This window comes from Amblyomma mixtum, chromosome 9, assembly GCF_055824585.1.
Source record: "Amblyomma mixtum isolate Tamu chromosome 9, ASM5582458v1, whole genome shotgun sequence".
Lineage (NCBI taxonomy): Eukaryota > Metazoa > Arthropoda > Arachnida > Ixodida > Ixodidae > Amblyomma > Amblyomma mixtum.
In genome coordinates, this window is record NC_143020.1 from 14,524,451 (window position 1) to 14,544,708 (window position 20,258).

The following is a 20,258-nucleotide window of genomic DNA, read 5'->3' on the forward strand; positions in this document are numbered from 1 at the left end:
TTGATTTTAACCAAACAGACAATTGGGATAACCAACTATTGGAGGCTGCTTGCAAAATATTACTATCTTGCCCTGAAAAAAATACCTTAGTATCGTCTGCATAGATTATAATGTTGTCTGCTGGATGAAGGTTGACGATACCATTAATATATAATAAGAACAACGTTGGTCCTAGAACGGAGCCCTGTGGCACACCAGACACAATCTGACCGATCCCAGATGAAATACCGTTAATGATAGTTGTTTGAGATCGGTTGTCAAGGTAGCTAGCAAATAAGGTTAAAGGAACGCCGTGTATTCCATAACAATGCATTTTTTCAAGCAATATCTTATGGTTAACCGAGTCAAACGCTTTCCTCATATCAAGGAATATGCCAGCTGTTAGCAGTTTATTTTCTATGTTTTCAATTAGCTTTTCTTTGATTACCAGTAAGGCGGCCTCAGTTGTTTTGTTTTTTTGAAATCCGTACTGTTGCTTGGAGATGACATGGTTTTTGTCGAGATATTGAGAATGTTTGCAGGATCCTAGAAGAGCGCCGAAAAAAAGGTGCGGCGCTACGAGTTCACTTCAGCCCTAGAAAGCTCGGCAGTTTCTGGTAATTGAAATTCTCATATTTCTTTATTGATGAGAAATTATTTTGCATACTCAACAAGACGTTCATGTGCAATTCTTTTTTAGGAAATGAGGGCCACAACGATGTTGTACAGCTGCCGTCACCACGTAAGACATGAATTCTCATTTGTTAAGCCGCCGCGGTGGCTCAGTGGTTACGGCGCTCGGCTGCTGACCCCAAAGACGCGGGTTCGATCCCGGCCAAGGCGGTCGAATTTTGATGGAGGCGAAATTCTAGAGGCCCGTGTGCTGTGCGATGTCAGTGCACGTTGAAGAACCCCAGGTGGTCGAAATTTCCGGAGCCCTTCACTACGGCGTCCCTCATAGCCTGAGTCGCCTTTGGATGTTAACCGCCTTAAAACTAAAACACCATTTCTCATTTCTATTTAATGTAAGGTCGACATTGTGTTAGTTTTGATTGGGGATTTATGGTAGTATGCTTGCAAAATCTGGAAAAAAAACTCCACCGTAGCTAATTGCACTTGCAGAGAAATGGAGCGTGCTCAGACTTGGCATCAGCTTTTTACATTTGCCATGCTCTCAGATCAGCAGTGAATCTGCCAGTAACCATTTCGTGGCAAACTCTCTTACCCACGTTAACAGTACTGCGAACAGGTTTCTATTCACATGACATATATTCCGCTCTCTGTGTTTGGTTTCGCCATGACAGTTTCTTTTGTGTCCTTAAATGTACCGTATTTTCCAGTGTATAAGACGCACCCGCCATATATGCAGGCTGTAATTGAAAAAGTTGCTATATAAGACGCACCCCAGTTTTCCCAGTTGGGCTAGTGAGGATCAATTAAACACGCTTGCGCGACCATCACGAAATTCACCGTACTTGTGAGAAATTCTTAAGCAACGCTAAGTGGTCGAAAAAGGCAACACTCACGCCATTCCTGCCCACGTTTTGGAAAAAAAGAAAGAAAAACGAAAAAACTCTCCCACATGTCCATAAGAACATTTTATTTCTACTTAAAACCTTGGAAGTCTTCACCTTCGGATGCGCTATCAAAAAGTTCGCCCATTTCTGGTGGCAACGCGACTGAAATATTCTCTTCGCACTACGTACATGGAGCAAACAAAGTGGCAAAGGGTGGCTGAAAAAAGAACGCCGGCTTGTCCTGGCTTGTCTTGACAATGGCGAGAAGCGTGATTGTCGTCATCTTTTGGCATTTCACATTACTTTTGCTTGGGGCCTCCGAAACGGTGGTGTGTTTGTGATCCCGGAAGTCGTCATCCCCGTCGTTTCATGATAAAGTTCACCTAAAAAAAGTTGCGCACGGTGGTCCCCGTATTGAAGTATTAACCGTGTTACAACCGCTTCATTGCTAGTGATATTTTTTCGGTAAAAAAGGCTTGAACATGAACCTGAGTAATTTCTGAACTCTCTAAAAAAAAAAACGAAAAATTCGCATATAAGACGCACCCTTGTATAGGACGCAACAGCAAGATTTTTGAAAAAAGCCGCGTCTTATACACCGGAAAATACGGTACCAATGCACCATGCTGGTGCATGAGAAATGTAATTATTGAAGTACTATAGACACATATTTAAAAAATTGAAAACTGATTTTTCAGGAAAGAAAGTGGTGCAGTAATTCTCTCACATTTCGGTGGACATTCATAAGAGAAGGGATAAAGGAGGGAGTGTGAGAAGAAAGGAAGAAGGAGGTGCCGTAGCGCCCTGGGATAATTTCAGCCGACTGGGGATCTTTAACGTGCACTGACATCGCACAGCACACGGGCACCTTTTGCGTTTCGCCTCCATCGAAACGCGCCGCCGCAGTCGGATCACAACGTTCTTTTATGTGTCATAGGTATCTGCATGATGTGACATTGTTTGTCACGTCACCTACTTGTCATGGAGGTGTCGGTTTTGATGGGTTTTGAATTATGAAGTCTTTGTACAGCCTGTGATTGAAACCAAATTAAAATATCTTTTCGGCCAAAGGAAGTGTTACTATTGCCTGGGGGGCATCTCTGTATAACCAGGAATTTGTTTCTGAACTTCGTAATTTTGTGTCTATTGTGTTTTAAAAAGATCACCTGTATGAAAAACAGCCTGGCCATGCAACTGTTCTGTCCCTTCTACAAAAATATCCTGAAGTAGCATTTCTGCATTCAATTAGGATAGAAATGTGACATTGTGGTTGTACACAGTAGTGTGTTCTGTACTTCCTGGATTGCCATCAATGACGCATGTTCATCTCCAGCCCCACTGAATCACGCTGGGGAGAGCGTGAACGAAAACAGTGCGCCACCCAGCAAGCTGGAGGGGTCGACAGCTGGGACTGTTGATGGTGAGATTTTCACTTTGTTTACTTTTGTGCAAAAAGAGAAATGCAAGCCAAACATGGGGACACAGTGAGAGGACAGAACAAATGCTGCTTGTCCCGTCTTTTCACTGTGTTCCTTTCTTTTAATTACACTCCTATTTTGTCTAGTATCAAGTGACACAACAAAATATAGAAGCTAGATCTTCTTTGCCTTAAAGAAAAACAGAGCAAATTTTAAATTTCTCATTGTACCTGCTGCTGCCGAGCAGCAGTCAACAGGCCCAGAAAGACCTAGAGAATATACTTATTCAGGAAGATATTTGCACGGAGTTCTCCTCAGTGGCTCTTGAAACGGTGCTAGGAGCACATTTCTAGTTTCAAACTATGTGCTTTAAAAGGGGTCACTCTAAAAATCATCACATGTATTTCTCAAAAACGATTGTATTGAACTGAAGTGGTACTGGAATTTACAACCTAGTACTTCCATTGCTTTCTCCTCTTGTGATTCATAGTGGAGTGGTTGTGTGCCCTTCCCAAGAGCTGTATGTTGTGCTTTTGTTGGGTTCTTTTGGATCCTGGCATTTCTGTTGCCTCTCTCGGCCTACATCACCACCAGGAAGCCACTCCTACGAATTGCACTCTACACAGTAGTCCCATGTTCTGTGCATTTGTTTCCTTACCAGCATAATTTGGTCGCTTGGTCGCAGTTGGTCAGCAAGGCCCATATTGTAATTTTTCATTGTCTTTCAAAGTATTTTAAAAGTTTACTGGTTGGAAGTCAATGCAGTGCCTTGGATGCAGCGAAATGTGCTGAAAAAAAATTAATTGCGCTATCACAAAGCTCCCATAAAGGGTGCTGAAGAAGATAAGCAGCCAATAATGGCATGCTCTGAAGGAGGACCTCTTGCTTAGGAAAGAACTGAACAGCCTAACTGCCTTGTGGAGCACATCAGCTGGCTCCTAGTCTTGTCTTGCCTGCAGCAAAATGGATGCGTGGTAAGAGATAAATGTGACCTTGTTTTATTTCTCAACAGTTTGGGACCTCCTGTGCCTAGCAAGAAACATTTGGTCCACCTCTTTGTTGCATTTCGCTTTTCAGCTAAGGGCTGTAATTCCATAAGGGCTATCTTTGTTGCAGTTTTAATGCATTGATCCCTGCCAGCACTTGCAGTTAGAACAGATGTCTACCTCCAGCATTTTGGCCAATGTGGGTTTTGCCGTGAGCAATACTTTCCAAATGGTGCAATGCTATATTAAGGGCACAGGCCTGCTCTGCTTTCTCGCTTCTATTAGCACATGCTTCTCATGACACTGGAAGAATCCATTTGCGACTAACTGCTGCCATCTCTGCCATGGTGCAATAGCAGTGGAAATGCCCATGAAGCAATGTAAAAATTGGCGAAGCTCATAGACTGAGAAGTCCTTTACACAACAAGGCTGCAGGTTCTGTGCTAGCTATCACACATAGAGCAGCTCCATTTCACCTAGGTGTTTGTCAGTGCATGGTGACATTTATGGCATTTAAATTAGGCTAGCAAGGAATAGAACATGAATTAGAAGTGTCCTGGAGGATAAAAACTGGGGGAAGTTTAGGAGCATAGTACAGAGTGTGTTGGTGCCTACTGTTAGCCTCATACTGTTCTTTATTGTACCTCAGTGCGCAAATGATATTATTGCGCCCAGGTTAACCCTGCTCTCACTGAAATTGTTGATTGCTTCAGTTTCAGCTACCCTGCTGAAGCTGATGTGCCTGGTGCTGGAGGTCCGACAGCAGCATCGCGACTTAATGCAGCGGTTACAAAGGCTGGAGGATCACGTGCTGCTGCGGTCGGACCGGCAGCTGGAGCAGAGGACTCGGCCAGTGTCCCCCTCGCCACCGCCTCCCACCCTTGCACTGCCCGCATTCTCCCCCGAGGAGTTGGACACTGTGGAAGCTGCCGTCCAGGACGACAGCGTGGCTGCTGGACTGGTGATTTAATGTTTCTGATAATTCGTGTCTGGAAAAAATGAATGCCTGCTAACGAATTGCATGAATAATGTAATTCCGAGGTTTGTGAAGAAATCTTGAGCTCCAAGAGTATTTGCATGCCGTGCTCTGTGAATAACATGCTCTTCATAGATATAATTCCTACTGTTGTGCTGGAGTGTGCTGTCACAGTGTGTTTTGTTAATGTAAATGTCTTGTTCATGAAAGTTGCTTGCTGATATACACACTGGCTGTTTCAGTGAACATTTTCAGGAATTCCTAAGAATAGGGAGTTCAAAATAGAAGAAATATTTGCAGGTACACACGCACAGTTATGCAGTAAATTATGTCCACCACTGCTGAGAGATCGTTCCTCCAAAAAAAAAAATTGTTTTCCCATATCGAACTTGCGCTTCTTTAGGAATTTTTGAGAGTGTTCACTGGAACGCCCTGTCGATTCCTTGTGTGCTGAGATTTACTGTTGGAAGCAAAAGTGGTACGCAATGCCCAGCCGGTAGCAGAGCTTGCAAAAACTGCATCACGTGTTGGGACAGCTGTTAGGGGACCCTCTTTATCTGCTCTTTGGCTCCTATCAATTTGTTGGGCTCAGTAGCAGTGCTGAACATGTGGCGCTCGCAATATTGCTTACGGCAAGTGTCAGTTGTCACATCATGTTTCAGCCACGCAATGCAAAGAAAATGCCACCTGCGAGACTGCTGTCGCATCAGAGCGTTTAGGCGAGAAGGAGCGCTAAACAGCAAACCAAGCTACTGATGCTGGTTCTGTGCGAAGCATTGCACCTGTCACATCTTGTAGTAGCTTGGTATTTGGCGGTGCAGTCACAGGCTTTTTTGGGGCAGTTGCTCTCAGATGGTGTCACTCAATGTCATTCGATGTAGTTTTCCAGAGCTCTGCCGGTGGCCGGTCGTTGCATAACAGACTTGGTTCCAACAAATTTTTTTTCTCAGTCAAATATTTCTGTGATTACATTATTGTTTTACATCGATCAACAGCAAAAAAAAATCCCCTATGCTTTTGTTGCCTGTGGCTGCCTTTCTTCGTATGTGTCTCATAACGAGCCCCTCATTTTCCTTACATTTGTCATTTATTGTTGTGCTGTTTTAATTTAGTTCAGCAGTGGACTTTGTAGCTAACATTAAGGATGTTGTAAGGTCTGTTTTACAGGAAGCTGAGCTTTCGGTTAATATACTGTTGCATGAACTGCTGTGAACACAGCTGGAAGTTGGTCCTCTCTCAGCGCGTCTTTAATTTCGGCTAGGTTTCCCAAATAATGGGGCAGCTTTAACCCACCTCTTCCCTGTCTTTTGCTCACATTATGCACATTTCATTACTTAATCTGCTGCCAAAAACAAGCAACATCGTTTAATTAAATGTGGTTGCTAAGCACGCAGCTTTACTCAGGTGCTTGGGGATTTAAATAAGCGCCCTTTGTATAGCATTAAGTCTGCTCAATTTCAGGGTAGTGAGCCCCGCCATGGTGGCTCAGTGGTTAGGGCACTCGACTGCTGAACCCAAAGACTCAGGTTCAAACCCAGCCGTGATGGCCAGTTTTCCATGGAGGCGAAAAGCAAGGCGCCCGTGTGCAGTGTGATGTCAGTGGCGCATGTTAAAGACCCCACGTGGTCGAAACTTCCGGAGCCCTCCACTATGGTGTCCCTCATCATAGCCTGAGTCACTTTGGAACTTTAAGTTCTACAAACCAAATCAATTTTAGCGTAACGGCTGTGCAGAGAAAACACATCCAGCACATAGATATCTGCAAAAAGCATTATAGTTATAATATAATAATGTCCAAGATGCAAAGCATAATGGGTAGGAGTTGGCCACCTTTGCTTAATCGCTAAAGTTTCCCTGCTCTTAGTAAACTGGGAAAAAAAAGAATGTCCATATTGGTGGTGGTGCTTTCTGCTGGTAGCAACTAGTCAAGCTATTGTATCATACAGAAATTATGCATTATGATTGTAGGTACTCGCATGGGCTGTTGACAGGTAGTCACACAATTGTCTTAGCTATTCGATTCTGCTAAACTAAATGAAATTATAATTGATGTTTGTGCCTAATAGCTTGTGCACCTGTGGTGTTTCTTTTCAGCGAAAGCAGCTGGTCCGCCTGGGGGGCAAGGGCCTGAGGGAGGTGGGCTCCAACATAATGACCGCCATCATGGGGGTGGCTGTACAGAGGATGTACAGCCTCCATGGCCGCAAGGGCAAGTGGTCATTTATTGCCCTGAAGTTTTGCAAGGTGGCAACAGGTATGTTGTTGCAGTAGCTTTTAAATGAATTTTAAAAGATGAGTGGAAGAACATGCATCAGGTTCTGCTGCACTTTGTTTTCTTTTCTTCTTTTCAGTTGATACTTTACCAGTTTTCTTTTTCATTACAGGTGAATATTTTGTTACTGTTTTTATGGGGGTAGTCATCTGCAGTTTTCTTCCATGTGCATCTGAAGATATATGAGTCAGCAGATGCCTTTCAAAGAAAGCCCTCCCATCAGTCACATCCATCTCTTGTCATGGATCGTAGTCGTGCCTTGTATCTGCCAGCCATTTGTGCTCCCATATGTTAGTAGTGCAAAGTGGTCGACCGTGATGTCGCAGCAGCTTTATACAGTTGGTTAGAAGAGCTTTCAGGTGGATTTTCTCCTCAAGTTGTATTTGGATACTGTAGTCCTTTCATTTTGGCACGCACTTTGAGTTAACATGTACTTGTGGCCTTTTCTGTTTTCTCTGTTGCTGAAATAATCTTGATTTCTGTTAACGAGCAAACTTTTTCTGCTGGCCTAAAATGAACGCTTATCTTATGCAGATGCCATCTGTGAGAAGACGGGGGCGGATGTGGTGGAAGCGCAGGGGTTTATTAGGAAGAGGTTGCCAGGTTCGGTGGACCGTGGCGGCGGACGCAAAAGGCGTTTTGCCGAAGCGTTTCTGCCAAGTACCGCTGCCGGCCTGGCAACCAATGCGAGCCCCTGTGCTTCAGCCCCCAGCACAGTGCCCTCCCTTCCCCAAGCGGCCCCCACCTCCCAGAAATCCTCCTCCCGCGCGGCCCTGGCTCCTTCCCAAGGTCCCGCCTCCTGCGCGTCCCCAGCCACGGTGCCTAATTATTTAATAAATTGTTTCTCAGTTGGATTCTTTCGTTGCCTCATTTTGTTGTGCATGTGTATAGAAGAGATGATTGCAGCTTTGCAATGCCAAAACCCATGGCTTTCCCAATGCGAACATTAACTGGAATGTGAATATTCGCTGAACTGGAAATGCAATGGCATAAACTTCGGGCAAGCGTTAGCAGAAAGGCTGAACAGTGGCCTAATTGTGGTATGTCAAGCCGGTGTTGGTAGAGCAGCTGAAAGTGGGTACAATAGCGGCATGAATGTCGGTTCAGTGTTGGTAGAGCGGCTGAAAGTGGGTACAATAGCGGCGTGAATGTCGGTTCAGTGTTGGTAGAGCGGCTGAACAGTGGTCTGAGAGTGGCATGAATGTCGGTTCAGTGTTGGTAGAGCGGCTGAACAGTGGTCTGATAGTGGCATGAATGTCGGTTCAGTGTTGGTAGAGCGGCTGAACAGTGGTCTGAGAGTGGCATGAATGTCGGTTCAGTGTTGGTGAGCGGCTGAACAGTGGTCTGATAGTGGCATGAATGTCGGTTCAGTGTTGGTCCGAACATCAGGCCAAGGTTGGAAAAAGTAACTTTTTGCCCCAATGCCGACGTCGGTACGACTTTCGAGCCAGTTTTGACCAGCATTATGCCAGCGTCGGTCCATTGTTGGTGTGCTGCTTGGGTTATATATATTTTTTTGCATTCAACAATCGAAGGTTAGTAAGGTAATTATTTTAATGACTACTGAGTAGAAAGCAGAAGAAACTAATAAAAAACAAAAGGCCATTTCAGGTTAGGCGTACACAGTACTCTCAAATAACGCTTAAAAATGAACAGTAATCTCAAGAGAAATGGTACTTTTTTTTGTTATCGTCATGACAACTGCTTTCGTGAAATTAATTGACATCTGCAGTTTTTTACACCAGCCACAGAACATTGAAAATATCTTGATTATGAATTCAATAGATATCAGAATAAAGGATGCAGTCATCAGCATAATCATTTATTTATTTCATTAAGACTCGAGGGCATTACAGAGGGGAGGGGGTTACATATAAGAAAGTGGAGCGCAAAAGGATAGTACTGAATGTACGTAATATGAAAATACATATGAGACTCATGGAAAATAATAATTTTACATCAAAACAATAAAAGAAACTAGCGGCAGACAGCAGGGCGGGAAAAAAAAGACAGCGACGTCCCGGCGACTGCACGAGGCGCCAGGTAGGCACATGAGCGCGCCGCAGTCCAGGAACGCGGATTTCTTGGAACAGAGCGCCTGGCTTGGGCCGCGCAAAACGGGCGTGAATTTTGCCGAGCAACGACTAGATTAATTCTTCGAGGGAGAAACCTCGCCAGGCGAACTCGGACTGCACAAGGCGGCGTCATCCGCGCATAATGTGATCTGCCCCTGTTTCGACTGCCCGAGGGAAGGCAGCTCTGCACTGTCGACATTTCAACAATTCATAGAAACTTGGATAACCCTCGTCTCTGTTCTACACTTAGGTACACCAGTTGAGTATGCTGGTGGCGAGGTGACGGTGAACTGATCAGCTAATTTCACTTGACTACGCGGGGAACAAGGGGGCGATATTTGGCTTCTTTACGGCTGGACTTCTTGTAACAGCTTTTGGCGTAAAGCAGACCTACGCGCAAGCATCGGTGTATCCTTTGAATGTGTTAGCAGCCGAACTTTCTTTCCAACTGAAGTTCAGAGACCAAAGTGCGTTATATCCTAGGTGGCATAACGTTCGTGATATCCGAGGACGACGAGCTAAAGTTCGTTATATCCGATGTGACACACTAAGGTTTCTTGTATGCGAGGTGGTATACTCAATTCGTATAGGTACAGGATAGTAGTTGGTAGCCCGGCAGGGAAATTACCACCTGCCCGTGTGGGCAAGTGGTCCCTCTGCCACTGGCTACTGACAAATGATGGCCGCCATTTCCCCTTGCACAGACGCTTCCTGCGGTAACGCATTAAAAATTTTGCTCTCTACCGAGGCTTCAACAGAGTGGGCTGTCAAAAGAAACGTTTGCAATGCCTCGAAAAAACGGCTTTTAAGAACGGCCGCTCCGCAGGTTTTGAGCCAAAATCACAATGAAACATAGAGACAGCAATGAAAAATTCTTGGCATAAAGTAACTTCATATTAAGGAACAGATAGGAAACAAGCGACACCTTTCTATACAATTTTGTCTCACATCACACTTAGAATAATTCTATTTTCGCTTGAGTATTGTTCATGGGCTTATCTGGGTTTTGCGTCCCAAAGCGACTCAGTCTATGAGGGACGCCGTAGTGAAGGGCTACGGGAATTTTGGCAAGCTGGTGTTTCTTAACATGCACTGACATCGCACATTACAGTGCAGGGATATCTACTATATCTCTTCCATCCAAATGCGATGGCCGCGGCCGGGTGGCACCCACGCTTTTCGGCTCAGCAGCTGAGCGCCGTAACAACTGAGCCCCCGCGGTGCCTACTCGCTTTAAGAATAAAATGCATTAAATAAGGCTAGCGGTGCCCACGCAGCAAGAATACCTTGTTTGAAAGTAAGCAAGAAACAAAGGAAAGAAAATACAAAGACGCGAAAATAAAATCGACAGATATTTCTCTGCAATAATGCTCGAAGTAGAGAGGTACATTTTGCGCCGTGGTTTCGCTGCTCGTACGTCTTGTACTTTGCACACAGTGGACCAAACTTTATAGAGGAAGAACTGTTTATTTGTATTATATTTTGTGTTTTATTACATGAAAATTGAGCACTGCAGAATATTGGGCCAATTCATTATACACTTCAAGAAAAAAATGGCTCGGGTTCAGCGTGGCTTGAACCTATTTACTCGAGCGAAAGGTTTGTTAAGCATAGTCTCGACTGTCTCGAATCAAATGTCAACGTCAAGGGTAAAGGCCTGTCCCCACTTCCCGCACTTTAGCGTGCGTTCCCAGACGCCCTTAGAGCGTGTGGGGGTAGCGTTCTCGGACACAAAGGAGATGCCCTCGACTCCGGGTGGCAAGCTCAGCAGAGACCAGCTACGAAGTGACAAGGGAGTTTGTCGTTTTGTGCCCAGCTTCCCTGCCCCCAAGACAGAGAATTGGTTGGAGCCAAAGGTTCACAAACAAAACAATGTTTTTTTACAGCAAACAGACGATACAGAGGATTTCACAATCGCTTGTACGGACACATACAGAGTGATTAGCAAAGCAATGCAAGTAGTGCACAGTTACACTCGAGCACAAACGAATTATTGTACCTAGAGTGCGCTAACAAAAAAGAGAGGCAAACAAACTGGACGACAGTGCCGCCCCCCAGAGTGGCGCGCGCTGCCTCGGTGGAGCGTGGCTAGAGGAGTAGTAATGCCCTGGGAGTCGAGCGTGCGCGCGTCTCTCTAGCTTAAACGGCAGCTCGGGATGACAGACAGCGGTCGACGCCCTTCATAAACAGGTGCCCTCCTCGTGTGTTCGTTCTGCGCGCCAACGCTGTCGCGCACACACAGTATCAGCTGCGCCTTTTCCTTCTCTTTCCTGCGCCAGGCGCGCGTCCCCATTTGTCAGACGCTGAGACTGGCTTCGAGGTGCTTCGAGGTGTTTCTTGTGTGGCGCCGCCACCGACGCGCGAGTGAAGAGGGAGCAGGCATCACTTAGCACACTCAAGGCTACGCCCTCTCCGTCAGCATCGAGTAGAAGTTACTCCGACATTCTAGAAGAATCGACGACATGGGCTGACCCAATTCCTTGGCGCCGCGCCAGCGAGCAAAGGTGGAGAGGGTAGCTACACAAATAAGGCTAGTCGCTCTACGTGGTTACCTTCTCTCCGATTTTAACGCCACGCACTGGCGAGATCGCTTCCGCGCGGCGCGGTTTTTTTTCCCTGAATTTTGCTTTGTCTTTTCTAAAATGCGCCATGACAAGGTCAAAGGTGAAGTTAAGGTATGCAGTGGTTATAGTCATATGGTTGCGTGGTCACACTACCAGAGCTTGGGCCATAACGCGTCCACGTAGTTAAATTTGGTTTGACCTTCGGAGTTGAAGATCATTGTCGATGTGATTCCCACGGTATCAAATCAAATGTCAAGGTCACAGGTCATGGTCAGGTAACTAATGGTCATAGCAATATTGTCATGGAGTGCGTGACTGCAATCTGGTGAGTAGAAAGACAGCGAGAGCGGTTCCTAAACGAAACTCTTTATTTGGGGTGACTTGCGCCCGCAAATAACTGAATGCCTCAGCGGCGGCATAGACACAGGCGTGCGCGGTGGTCGTCGAACCGAATTCGGACCGCTCTCGGCAGTGCTCAATTTATAGCTGATAGCGAACCTTCGAGCTAAAGCGTGCAACCTTACTAGGGAATTCTGGAACAAGGTAGAACCGGCTCCGCCTGTATATGGTCAGTCGAGGTAAACCTGGTCGCGTCTTGCATCACAAACAAGGCGATAGAGCGGCGTGCCGGCAGTTCTTAAGAATGAACAAACAAACACTATGCAGATTCACAACATTACTCCCCTATCAAAGAAGCATCGACCGGATGCTTTAAAACATAACAGACTACAAAATAATACGGATTCTGCCAAAACCAAACACCGAGTGCTGAAACATAGCGTCCTTCAGCGCGCATAATAGGGCTTCAGACGGGCGACATGGAAAACTTCTGGTCGCATGCGGCGTCGCTGGAATGCAGTCATTTCGACAAGGACGACTTCATAGTCCAGATCACCTATCCGACGAAGAATTTTTCACGGGCCGAAATAGCGGCGCAAAAGCTTTTTACTCAATTCACGGCAGCGAATGGGTGTCCAAACCCAGACTCGGTCTCCTGGATTGTTTTCCGCGTTGCGTCTTCATGGCTTCTAGCGTATGGCGCCGGTCCGCTGCCGGGCTTTGATTCGTAATTGGGCATGTCTTCGGGCCTCTTCTGCGCATAGAAGGTAGGCGGCGACGTCGACGTTATCTTCCTCGGTAGCGTTGTGCAGCATAGCGTCTAGCGTGGTCGTGGCCTCCCTGCCATGGACGAGCCTAAAAGGCGTCATCTGGGTGGTCTCCTTCCAGGAGACCACAAGGATACCACCCAGCACCGAGGCCACCATCGTCCTGTAAGGAGACGATGTAAGGCAAGGCGACGTCCCAGGTCTCGTGTTCGGCATCGGCATAGATCGTGAGCACATCGGCGATGGTTTTGGTCAGGCGCTCGGTGACTCCGTTTGTCTGCTGGTGGTATGCAGCTGTCCTCCGGTGGCTGGTTTGGCTGTAACGCAGGATGGCTTACGTCAGTTCCGCCGTCAATGCTGTTCCTCTATCCGTGATTGGCGCATCGGGAGCACCGTGTCGCAGAAGAATGCACTCCACGAAAAATTTGACGACTTGTGTTGCTGTTTAGTTCGATAGGGCTATTGCTTTGGCGTAGCGGGTCAGGTAGTCGGTCCCTATATCGATCCACTTATTTCCAGATGTTGATTTCGGTAAAGGGCCAAGCAAGCTCATGCCGATCTGCTGAAAGAGCCTTGAGGGGGGTTCAATGGGATTCAGATATCTTGCTGGTCGGGTGGGAGAGGTATTTCGCAGCCTAAAATCTTGGCAGGGTTTTACATAAGGTGCGTCATCGGCAGCTAATAGGGGCGAGTAATGCTTGTCTTTAATGCGGCCGAGGGTGCGAGAAAACTGGAGCACATGATTCGGATAGCCACTTGAAATTCACCTGGGCATCTGTGAATTGACACTTTTTTTTTAATGAATGCCAGCACGATTTTGAGATACCTGCTTTTGTACACGAAATGATTCCATTATTAATTACTTTGGAATGACTCGGCGTATAATGCAGATGTGCTTTATTGGCCCTAGGATGGCATGACTAACAAACATGACGGGGCCCTAAATCCAATAACTAATCGAGAATTCCATTCTTGGGATCTCGACCGTGAAAGTAAGGCCATTGCTGCTTTCGCTGAATACTTTTAGGACGTCTGCTACACTGAGCTGTGCATTAGATGGACAGGAACACACAAGGTAGTCATCTACATACCTTCATAACAACATACTACACTGCATTGCAGTGTAGTAGACGTCCTAAAAGTCTTCAGGGAAAGCAGGAATGGCCACAGTTTCACGATGGTGATCCCAGAATATGGAAGGCTCCAGTTTCTCCACTTGTTATTGTTCTTGGGGCCCCGTCATGCTTGCTGGTCCTACCATCCTAGGTCCAATAAAGCACTTCTGCATTACACGTTCGGTCATTCCAAAGTAATTAAGAATGGAATCGTTTCTTCACGTATAAAAACCGCTATCTCAAAATTGCGTTGGCATAAAATAACAGAACGTGTCAATTAACAGGTGTCAGTATAATACCAAGTGGCTATTCGAAGGATGTGATCATACAGGCCTGCTGCAGGTTGTCAAAGTGCGTCAAGGCTGGATCAAGGCCAAAACCTCAAGAAACGGCCAACCAAAGACCCGCCCTGATATCATACGTTCACAAAATGCCACATGGGCTCAAAAATATAGCTGGCCGATACAACATCCCTGTGGTCTTTTCTGCTCCGCGAAAGTTGTCTGCGATCTGTTCTCAGGTACGCGACCATAAAGAGGACGATGAAAGAAGAAAAGGAAACAAAAAGGTGTGCATCATGGTCGTACAGCCCCGTTCGTTCCGTGCAGCGTAGGGGTTGTTTACAGGCTGCCTTTGTCCTGCGGTTCCTTATACATAGGCAAAACCGGACTGTTGTATCACTTAAAGGTTAGGGGAGCATAAACGTTTACTAGGGGGAGGACTCCCTTGACAACCTGCCGAAGCATTGCCGCACGTGCGGCAAAATACAAAAGAGAAAAGTACAGTGCAGACTATTGTTCGGCAGGGCAAAAATTCTTTTCAGGCATTAGTTTGTGGACTAATCGAGGCCTGCCTAATCGAGAACTAATCGAGAACTGGCTAACTGCATCAGTCAGACATCGGTATCCTTGTCCGATAGAGAGTTAAACTTTTTTCATCTCTTAGGTTTCAGAGATAACCTACTCATGCGTTGGTTTTTTGCCAGATCAGTCATGCGAAGATTGCGGCCTTGTGTGCGTGTTTGCATCTTATATTTTCTTTCGCGTTCCGTTCTCCATTAAATCTTTATTGCGAGTTAGCGCTCCTCCTTGTTTTTCCATTTCTCGTCCTTGTGTTTTCTTCGCGCTTTTTCAGTCATGCTAAGAGTAATGGCTAAAAAGTTGATTATTTAATATTAGTTAAGCAGCCTGCTAGTTAGCACATCTTAGCTGTATTCATATGTACTACACCACTAACAATGCTATACCGAAAAAAGCGGTATTCTAACATAAAAAGGTCTTTTTTTTTAAACGAAACTTTTAGGTGAAACACCTTGCATATGTGCCAGTATGGCGCCCGTCCAAATGGGAGGCGCTGGGACGATCATTTGCATAAGTTCTGTGGGCCACCTTTTGACGAAATTGTTCCAAGTGGTTTGAAATAACTTCGCATGTTCTTGAGGATAAAATTAGTAATTGAGATGAAGCCCGACAAGTGTTGGTATTCGCAACGACGACTTTTGCGCGCCCCAACCATGCATTCTGAGGACCAACAAATGACGATTCCGGCCGAACCATCTGTAGCTAGAGGTTTCGGATGATGTGAAACGATTCGTCTTCTTGTGATGTGCAGGTTTAGCAAATTTATTAGCTTATATAACGAGTAAATATACCAGATATAGCATAGGTGGCTGTAAATTGACATATTAGTGCAAAATCTTTTAGTTTCATGGCGCTGCTTTTGTATTAGTAGTAGGATGCCTTGGTGTGCGCTCACCTCCGCTTTCATGGTGGGGACAACCTTTGTAACATCCTGCGCCGCCGTTTCCCCTCCTCAGCGGCATGTTTGGTCTCATGCGCCGGCCGCGAAGAGCGCGCTACGCGCGTGACGAGATTTTTATGCGGTTTCATGGCGGATGAAATAATGCGTCTGAACTAGAATTTTTTTTTATGGTGGTTTAACGTCCCAAAGTGACTCAGGCTATGGGGGACGCCGTAGTGAAGGGCTCCGGAAGTTTTGACCACTTGGAGCTCTTTAACGTGCACTGACCTGTCACAGTGCACGGGCTTCTAGAATTTGGCCGGCATCGCAACTCGACCGGAGCAGCCGAGATCGAACCCGCGCGTTTCGGTTGGTGGTGGTGGGGAAAACATTTCTTAGGAAGGTACAGAAGGTATGCTTGGATCTGCCCGGAAGGGATCGATCCTTACAAGCACTAGCTGAAAGTCTCTAGTTTGGGACCCCAGTTGCGGTGGCCGCAGCCCCCGCGGGCGCCCGACTAAGGCTTGTTGGACCTGTAAGTCGTGGCAGCCGAGCAGAATTGCCTCCAAGTCTTCCCGGGTTCGTTTGGGGATGTGGGGAATAGCCGGGTTGGAGGGGCAGGCCCACACCATGTGGTAGGTGTCCGAAGACACCCCTCTACAGTGCGGGCAGCTGCCGTTAAAGGAGGTGTCAGAAAGTTTTAGTGCTGCCGCACACAGCATTGTATTGGTGAGAAGGCGGAGAAGGAGCCGCTTATCCGCCTTTTTCAGGCCTTTACACTCGGGTCAGCAGCCGAGCGCCATAACCACTGAGCCACTGCGGCGGCTGAGCTGGAAATGCATTATACCTATTGCACTCTAACTACACGGGAATCAGAATGTTCGGACGGAATAGTGCGTTCCCCTGTCACTGGCTGCACTGAAAAAGGGCGCTCTTATCAGTGTTCCTTCATAGCTTTAATGTAGACTATCAGGGTCATCGAACTCAGCAGAATAATGCTGCATTTTTTGTTCGAACGCAAGAACTGTTCCCAAAGCACCAGTTTCCTCGTCTCTGTTAGCAGCGCGGAACTTTTGCTGGAGTTCCTATGGTGGTGAAAAGCATTAAGATGTAGGCCTAATTGGTTTAGGGTCTTATTTGCCCTTTCCCCTTTCAACACTTAGAGAAGCCCTTATTCCGGGGCCCAACTGCTGCAGTGCCGCATGTCTCCCACTACGTTGTCAACGCTTACGCATGCATCCACCATCTCTCACCACCCCATGTAGTTTCTTAAAGCGTGATTCAGGCACCACTGACCCACGAAAGCAGTTATGCGCACTTTTTTCCTTAAGATAACCTGTGTCTAAAACGTTGTCAACGCCAACCACAGTGAACGCATTGAAAGACGACGGCCTATGGCTTCACCGCCTCATTCCTGCCACAACGTTGTCAATGTCAACGCATGCAGCGCTCGTCTGTCTCTATCGCCACGTTGCTTAGAGCACGACTGAGGTGTCCTCTGTTCCAAGGCGGCAGTTAGGCGCCTTTTTTTTGCTTTCGGAGCTGCCGCTCCATGTTCTTCGTTGCTTAAAGCGTGACTAGGATGTTCCTTGTCCCAGGGGGCCAGTTATGCGTTTTTCCTTTGCATTGGACAGGCTGCAAGTGAGTTTGACACCCCGTTGTGTCCCTGGGTCCCTGCGCGGTCTCTCACTGCACTTGATTAATCATCGGGACATGGCGTTGGCTGCCCGAGTCACCGCAGCAAGCTGCGATGTCGGGTCTGAAGATGTGAGCAGGACCTCCCAGTCCTCCCAGCTCAAGATGGCGTGCTGTCCCTGCGGGGCAGGACCATCAGGGCCGTCGAAAAGGATGTGGGAGAGTGTGGCGTGAGGGTCACCGCATAGGGAGCATGCAGGGGACGTGCCACAACAGTGGGATAGCAGTTCGGGGGATCACAGAGAGCGAGTCTGGAGGCGCCTGAAGATGACCTGTTCGGAGTGCGTAAGAGAGGGATAAGGAGAGGGGTATGTCCAACGGTCCAAAACAGGTATTTTCATGAGCTCTGCACAGGTGTCCGCCCGCTCCCGCGAGAATCCCGGATCGAGAGTGTCCTGATGCCAGAAAATCAAACCTCAGACCAATTTATCGCCAGCCGCCGTTTCCAGAGTTCCCAAAGTAAGCCGGCCCCCATTGGAGCTCTACCTTGCCTGGTAAATGTTAGGCAGGGGTGTTCAACAAGTGCCAGGCAGGGGTGTGAATGCTGCCTCTGGCAAAGTTGAACAGAGCCGTTTTGGAGATGCTAAAGATGTACTGAGCAGCCAAAAGCGCTAGGGCGAGGGCTGCCTCCTCTGGGTCCTCAGGCGTAGAGTCCGAGGGAGGACGTTGAGTTAGGGGGCGGGGTAGGGTTGGGTTGTAGCCAATGCTAGCGCTTCATGCGCTGTACATGCGGTGCCTACCGCAATGGAATTGTGGTCTAACCCGTAATACGTACGAAGGGCATTAGCGCGAGCTATACGGAGAGGATATGATACTTGGGATGGACGTTTAGAGGAAAGGGTTTCACAACTAGAGGGGCATGGATGTGTCGAGGGATGGCTATAGGGTTTGGCTGGTTAGGGGATATGTTGATGCGAAAGGAGGAGAGTATATGGCGGCCAGTGGCGCTCGCGGCAGTGGCTCTTTATTGGTTTCGTAGCTTAAAGCGCGACTGAGGTGTCCACAGTCTGAGGAGGCGAGTTAAGCGCCTTTTCTTCACTTTCGAAGCTCAAGGTCCTTATAAAGTGATACTTGGGGCGACCGCGTAAGTGGCTTTAACTATCGTAGTGAAGGTCTCGCTTCAAAAATGGCTGAGGTGCAACGTGGCTTGAACCTAGTTGCACGAGCGAAAACTCGGTTCAGAATGGCCTGCACTGTCTCAAATAACATGTCAAGGTCAAAGTTCAAGGTTAGGCGCCCAACGGCCATAGGCATTTGCTCACGTGGACATATTACGATAGCTTCGCCGTTCAACAACGCAGTTAAGTTTGGTTTCATCTTGGGAGGCGTTGAAGGTCATTGTCTCATACGCATTGAAAGCGGCAGCTATGCCCCGAAGAGTACAAATATCGCTCAAAAATAGAGAGGACTGGCGCGTGCTGTGTGCTCTAGTACAGAGGGCAAAACACATGCCTAGAACAACCAAACTGTGTGTTCCGGAGCTCCAAAAGCCGCTGCGACCAAGAAGACAAAAAATGACGATCGAATTCTGTGAGTTTAACTCCACATGTTTACATCCAGACCATTTTTAACCAAATCTTACTGCTAGTTATCGCGTGTGAAGCCCGAAACACTCTCAGAACGTGTTCTAGACATGCGTTTTGCCCTCTACGTCACTGGTAGTTCCGTTACAGTAGCCTGCTGAGTCAGTTCAATTCTGGCACTTCACTGCGACCCTGCGATTCCCGACTGACTCTTATACGAACATGTAAAATGCAGTAAAAAAAAAAGTCTCAACGTTTAGCTACATAATTATGGAGAACCACAAAAGTCATTTTATGTGGAAAAATAGCAAGCAGCAAGTGAACGAATAGGAAGTTAGTATTTTCATCTTATAGAAACGCATATTCAAGATATGAAGAAGCACCAATGAAGAAAAATTGCGTCCAGTGTAAAGAGAAAGATGATCAGCAGTCTGAGCAGCAGAACCGACGCGAGGCGCGAGACGAGAGCGTCAACAGTTCTGGAACTGAACCTGTCCTTGCCCGCTCTAACCGGCCTTCACAACTGTCAATAAAGGCCGTTACAGGAAAGCGGGATCAAGAAAGGCGAACAGCGACAGTAACGCAAACATGCAATTGCGCTAGGACTGTGCCTTGGAGCCATGGCAGAGTAACGAGAAGGAGGAATCGCTTAGGAGTAGTCTACTTCTGGGCTGGTGCTCGCCTGCCGGGTGCAAACTTGGAGGCTAACGAAATTAACCGAATGTAAATTGAGGAGAGCACGAAAAGGTATAGAAAATAAAATAGGTGTAAATTTAAGCCAAAGGAAGGCACCAGAGTGTGTCAGAGAAGGAATGTTATTTGATGATATTCTCCCTAAAATCGAACATTTCTTTTTCGAGCTCGTTGCTTGTTTTCAAAACCGTCATTAAAAGCCCATTCTTCACAAAAAAAAATACGCAGCAGATTTTGGGATGAAAAATCCTCACTGTGCACCGTTTATCATTTGGCACTTTAGAGCACAAGCGCGCTATTCAGGCTGTTTACCTTTGGAATATTTACAATATAAAAATGAACGGGGCCTTCAAGGGCTGTGTTCATTTCTTTAATGGATCACTGAAGTTTTAAGGCAGGATTTCGAGGGAATTAATGACAGGGGGAAGCAGAATTGACGGAAAGGTAAAAAAGATAACACACACCGTTTACGGCTGACCGCTTTTAGTGGATTGAGTTGTATTCCAAAATTTTTACTTTACAATGTCTCTGAATCGGCGGCAATAAAAGCCGGCCTCTTTCTGCCTGGTCAGAACACTTGAGTTCTGTGAGCAAGAGGC

The 20,258-nt window shown here is 46.8% G+C and overlaps 1 protein-coding gene across 1 annotated transcript; it reads left to right on the plus strand.

Moving 5' to 3' along the window:
• Nucleotides 1-590: 590 nt before the first annotated feature.
• LOC149328369 (uncharacterized) lies at nucleotides 591-8,339 on the plus strand. The gene is made up of 7 exons (XM_089561696.1): nucleotides 591-596; nucleotides 680-721; nucleotides 2,830-2,916; nucleotides 4,614-4,861; nucleotides 6,971-7,130; nucleotides 7,228-7,260; nucleotides 7,683-8,339. The coding sequence occupies exons 4-7, from the start codon at nucleotides 4,637-4,639 to the stop codon at nucleotides 8,096-8,098; spliced, it is 834 nt and encodes a 277-aa protein (XP_089417822.1). The 5' UTR covers nucleotides 591-596; nucleotides 680-721; nucleotides 2,830-2,916; nucleotides 4,614-4,636; the 3' UTR covers nucleotides 8,099-8,339.
• The last annotated feature ends 11,919 nt before the right edge of the window (nucleotides 8,340-20,258 follow it).

Bases quoted from the DNA above. Each gene is read 5' to 3' on its own strand.
- LOC149328369 (XM_089561696.1), top strand. From the start codon at position 4,637: ATGTGCCTGGTGCTGGAGGTCCGACAGCAGCATCGCGACTTAATGCAG. The intron at 4,862-6,970 runs GTGATTTAATGT...GTTTCTTTTCAG, and splicing joins ACAGCGTGGCTGCTGGACTG to CGAAAGCAGCTGGTCCGCCT. The intron at 7,261-7,682 runs GTGAATATTTTG...TATCTTATGCAG, and splicing joins AGTTTTCTTTTTCATTACAG to ATGCCATCTGTGAGAAGACG.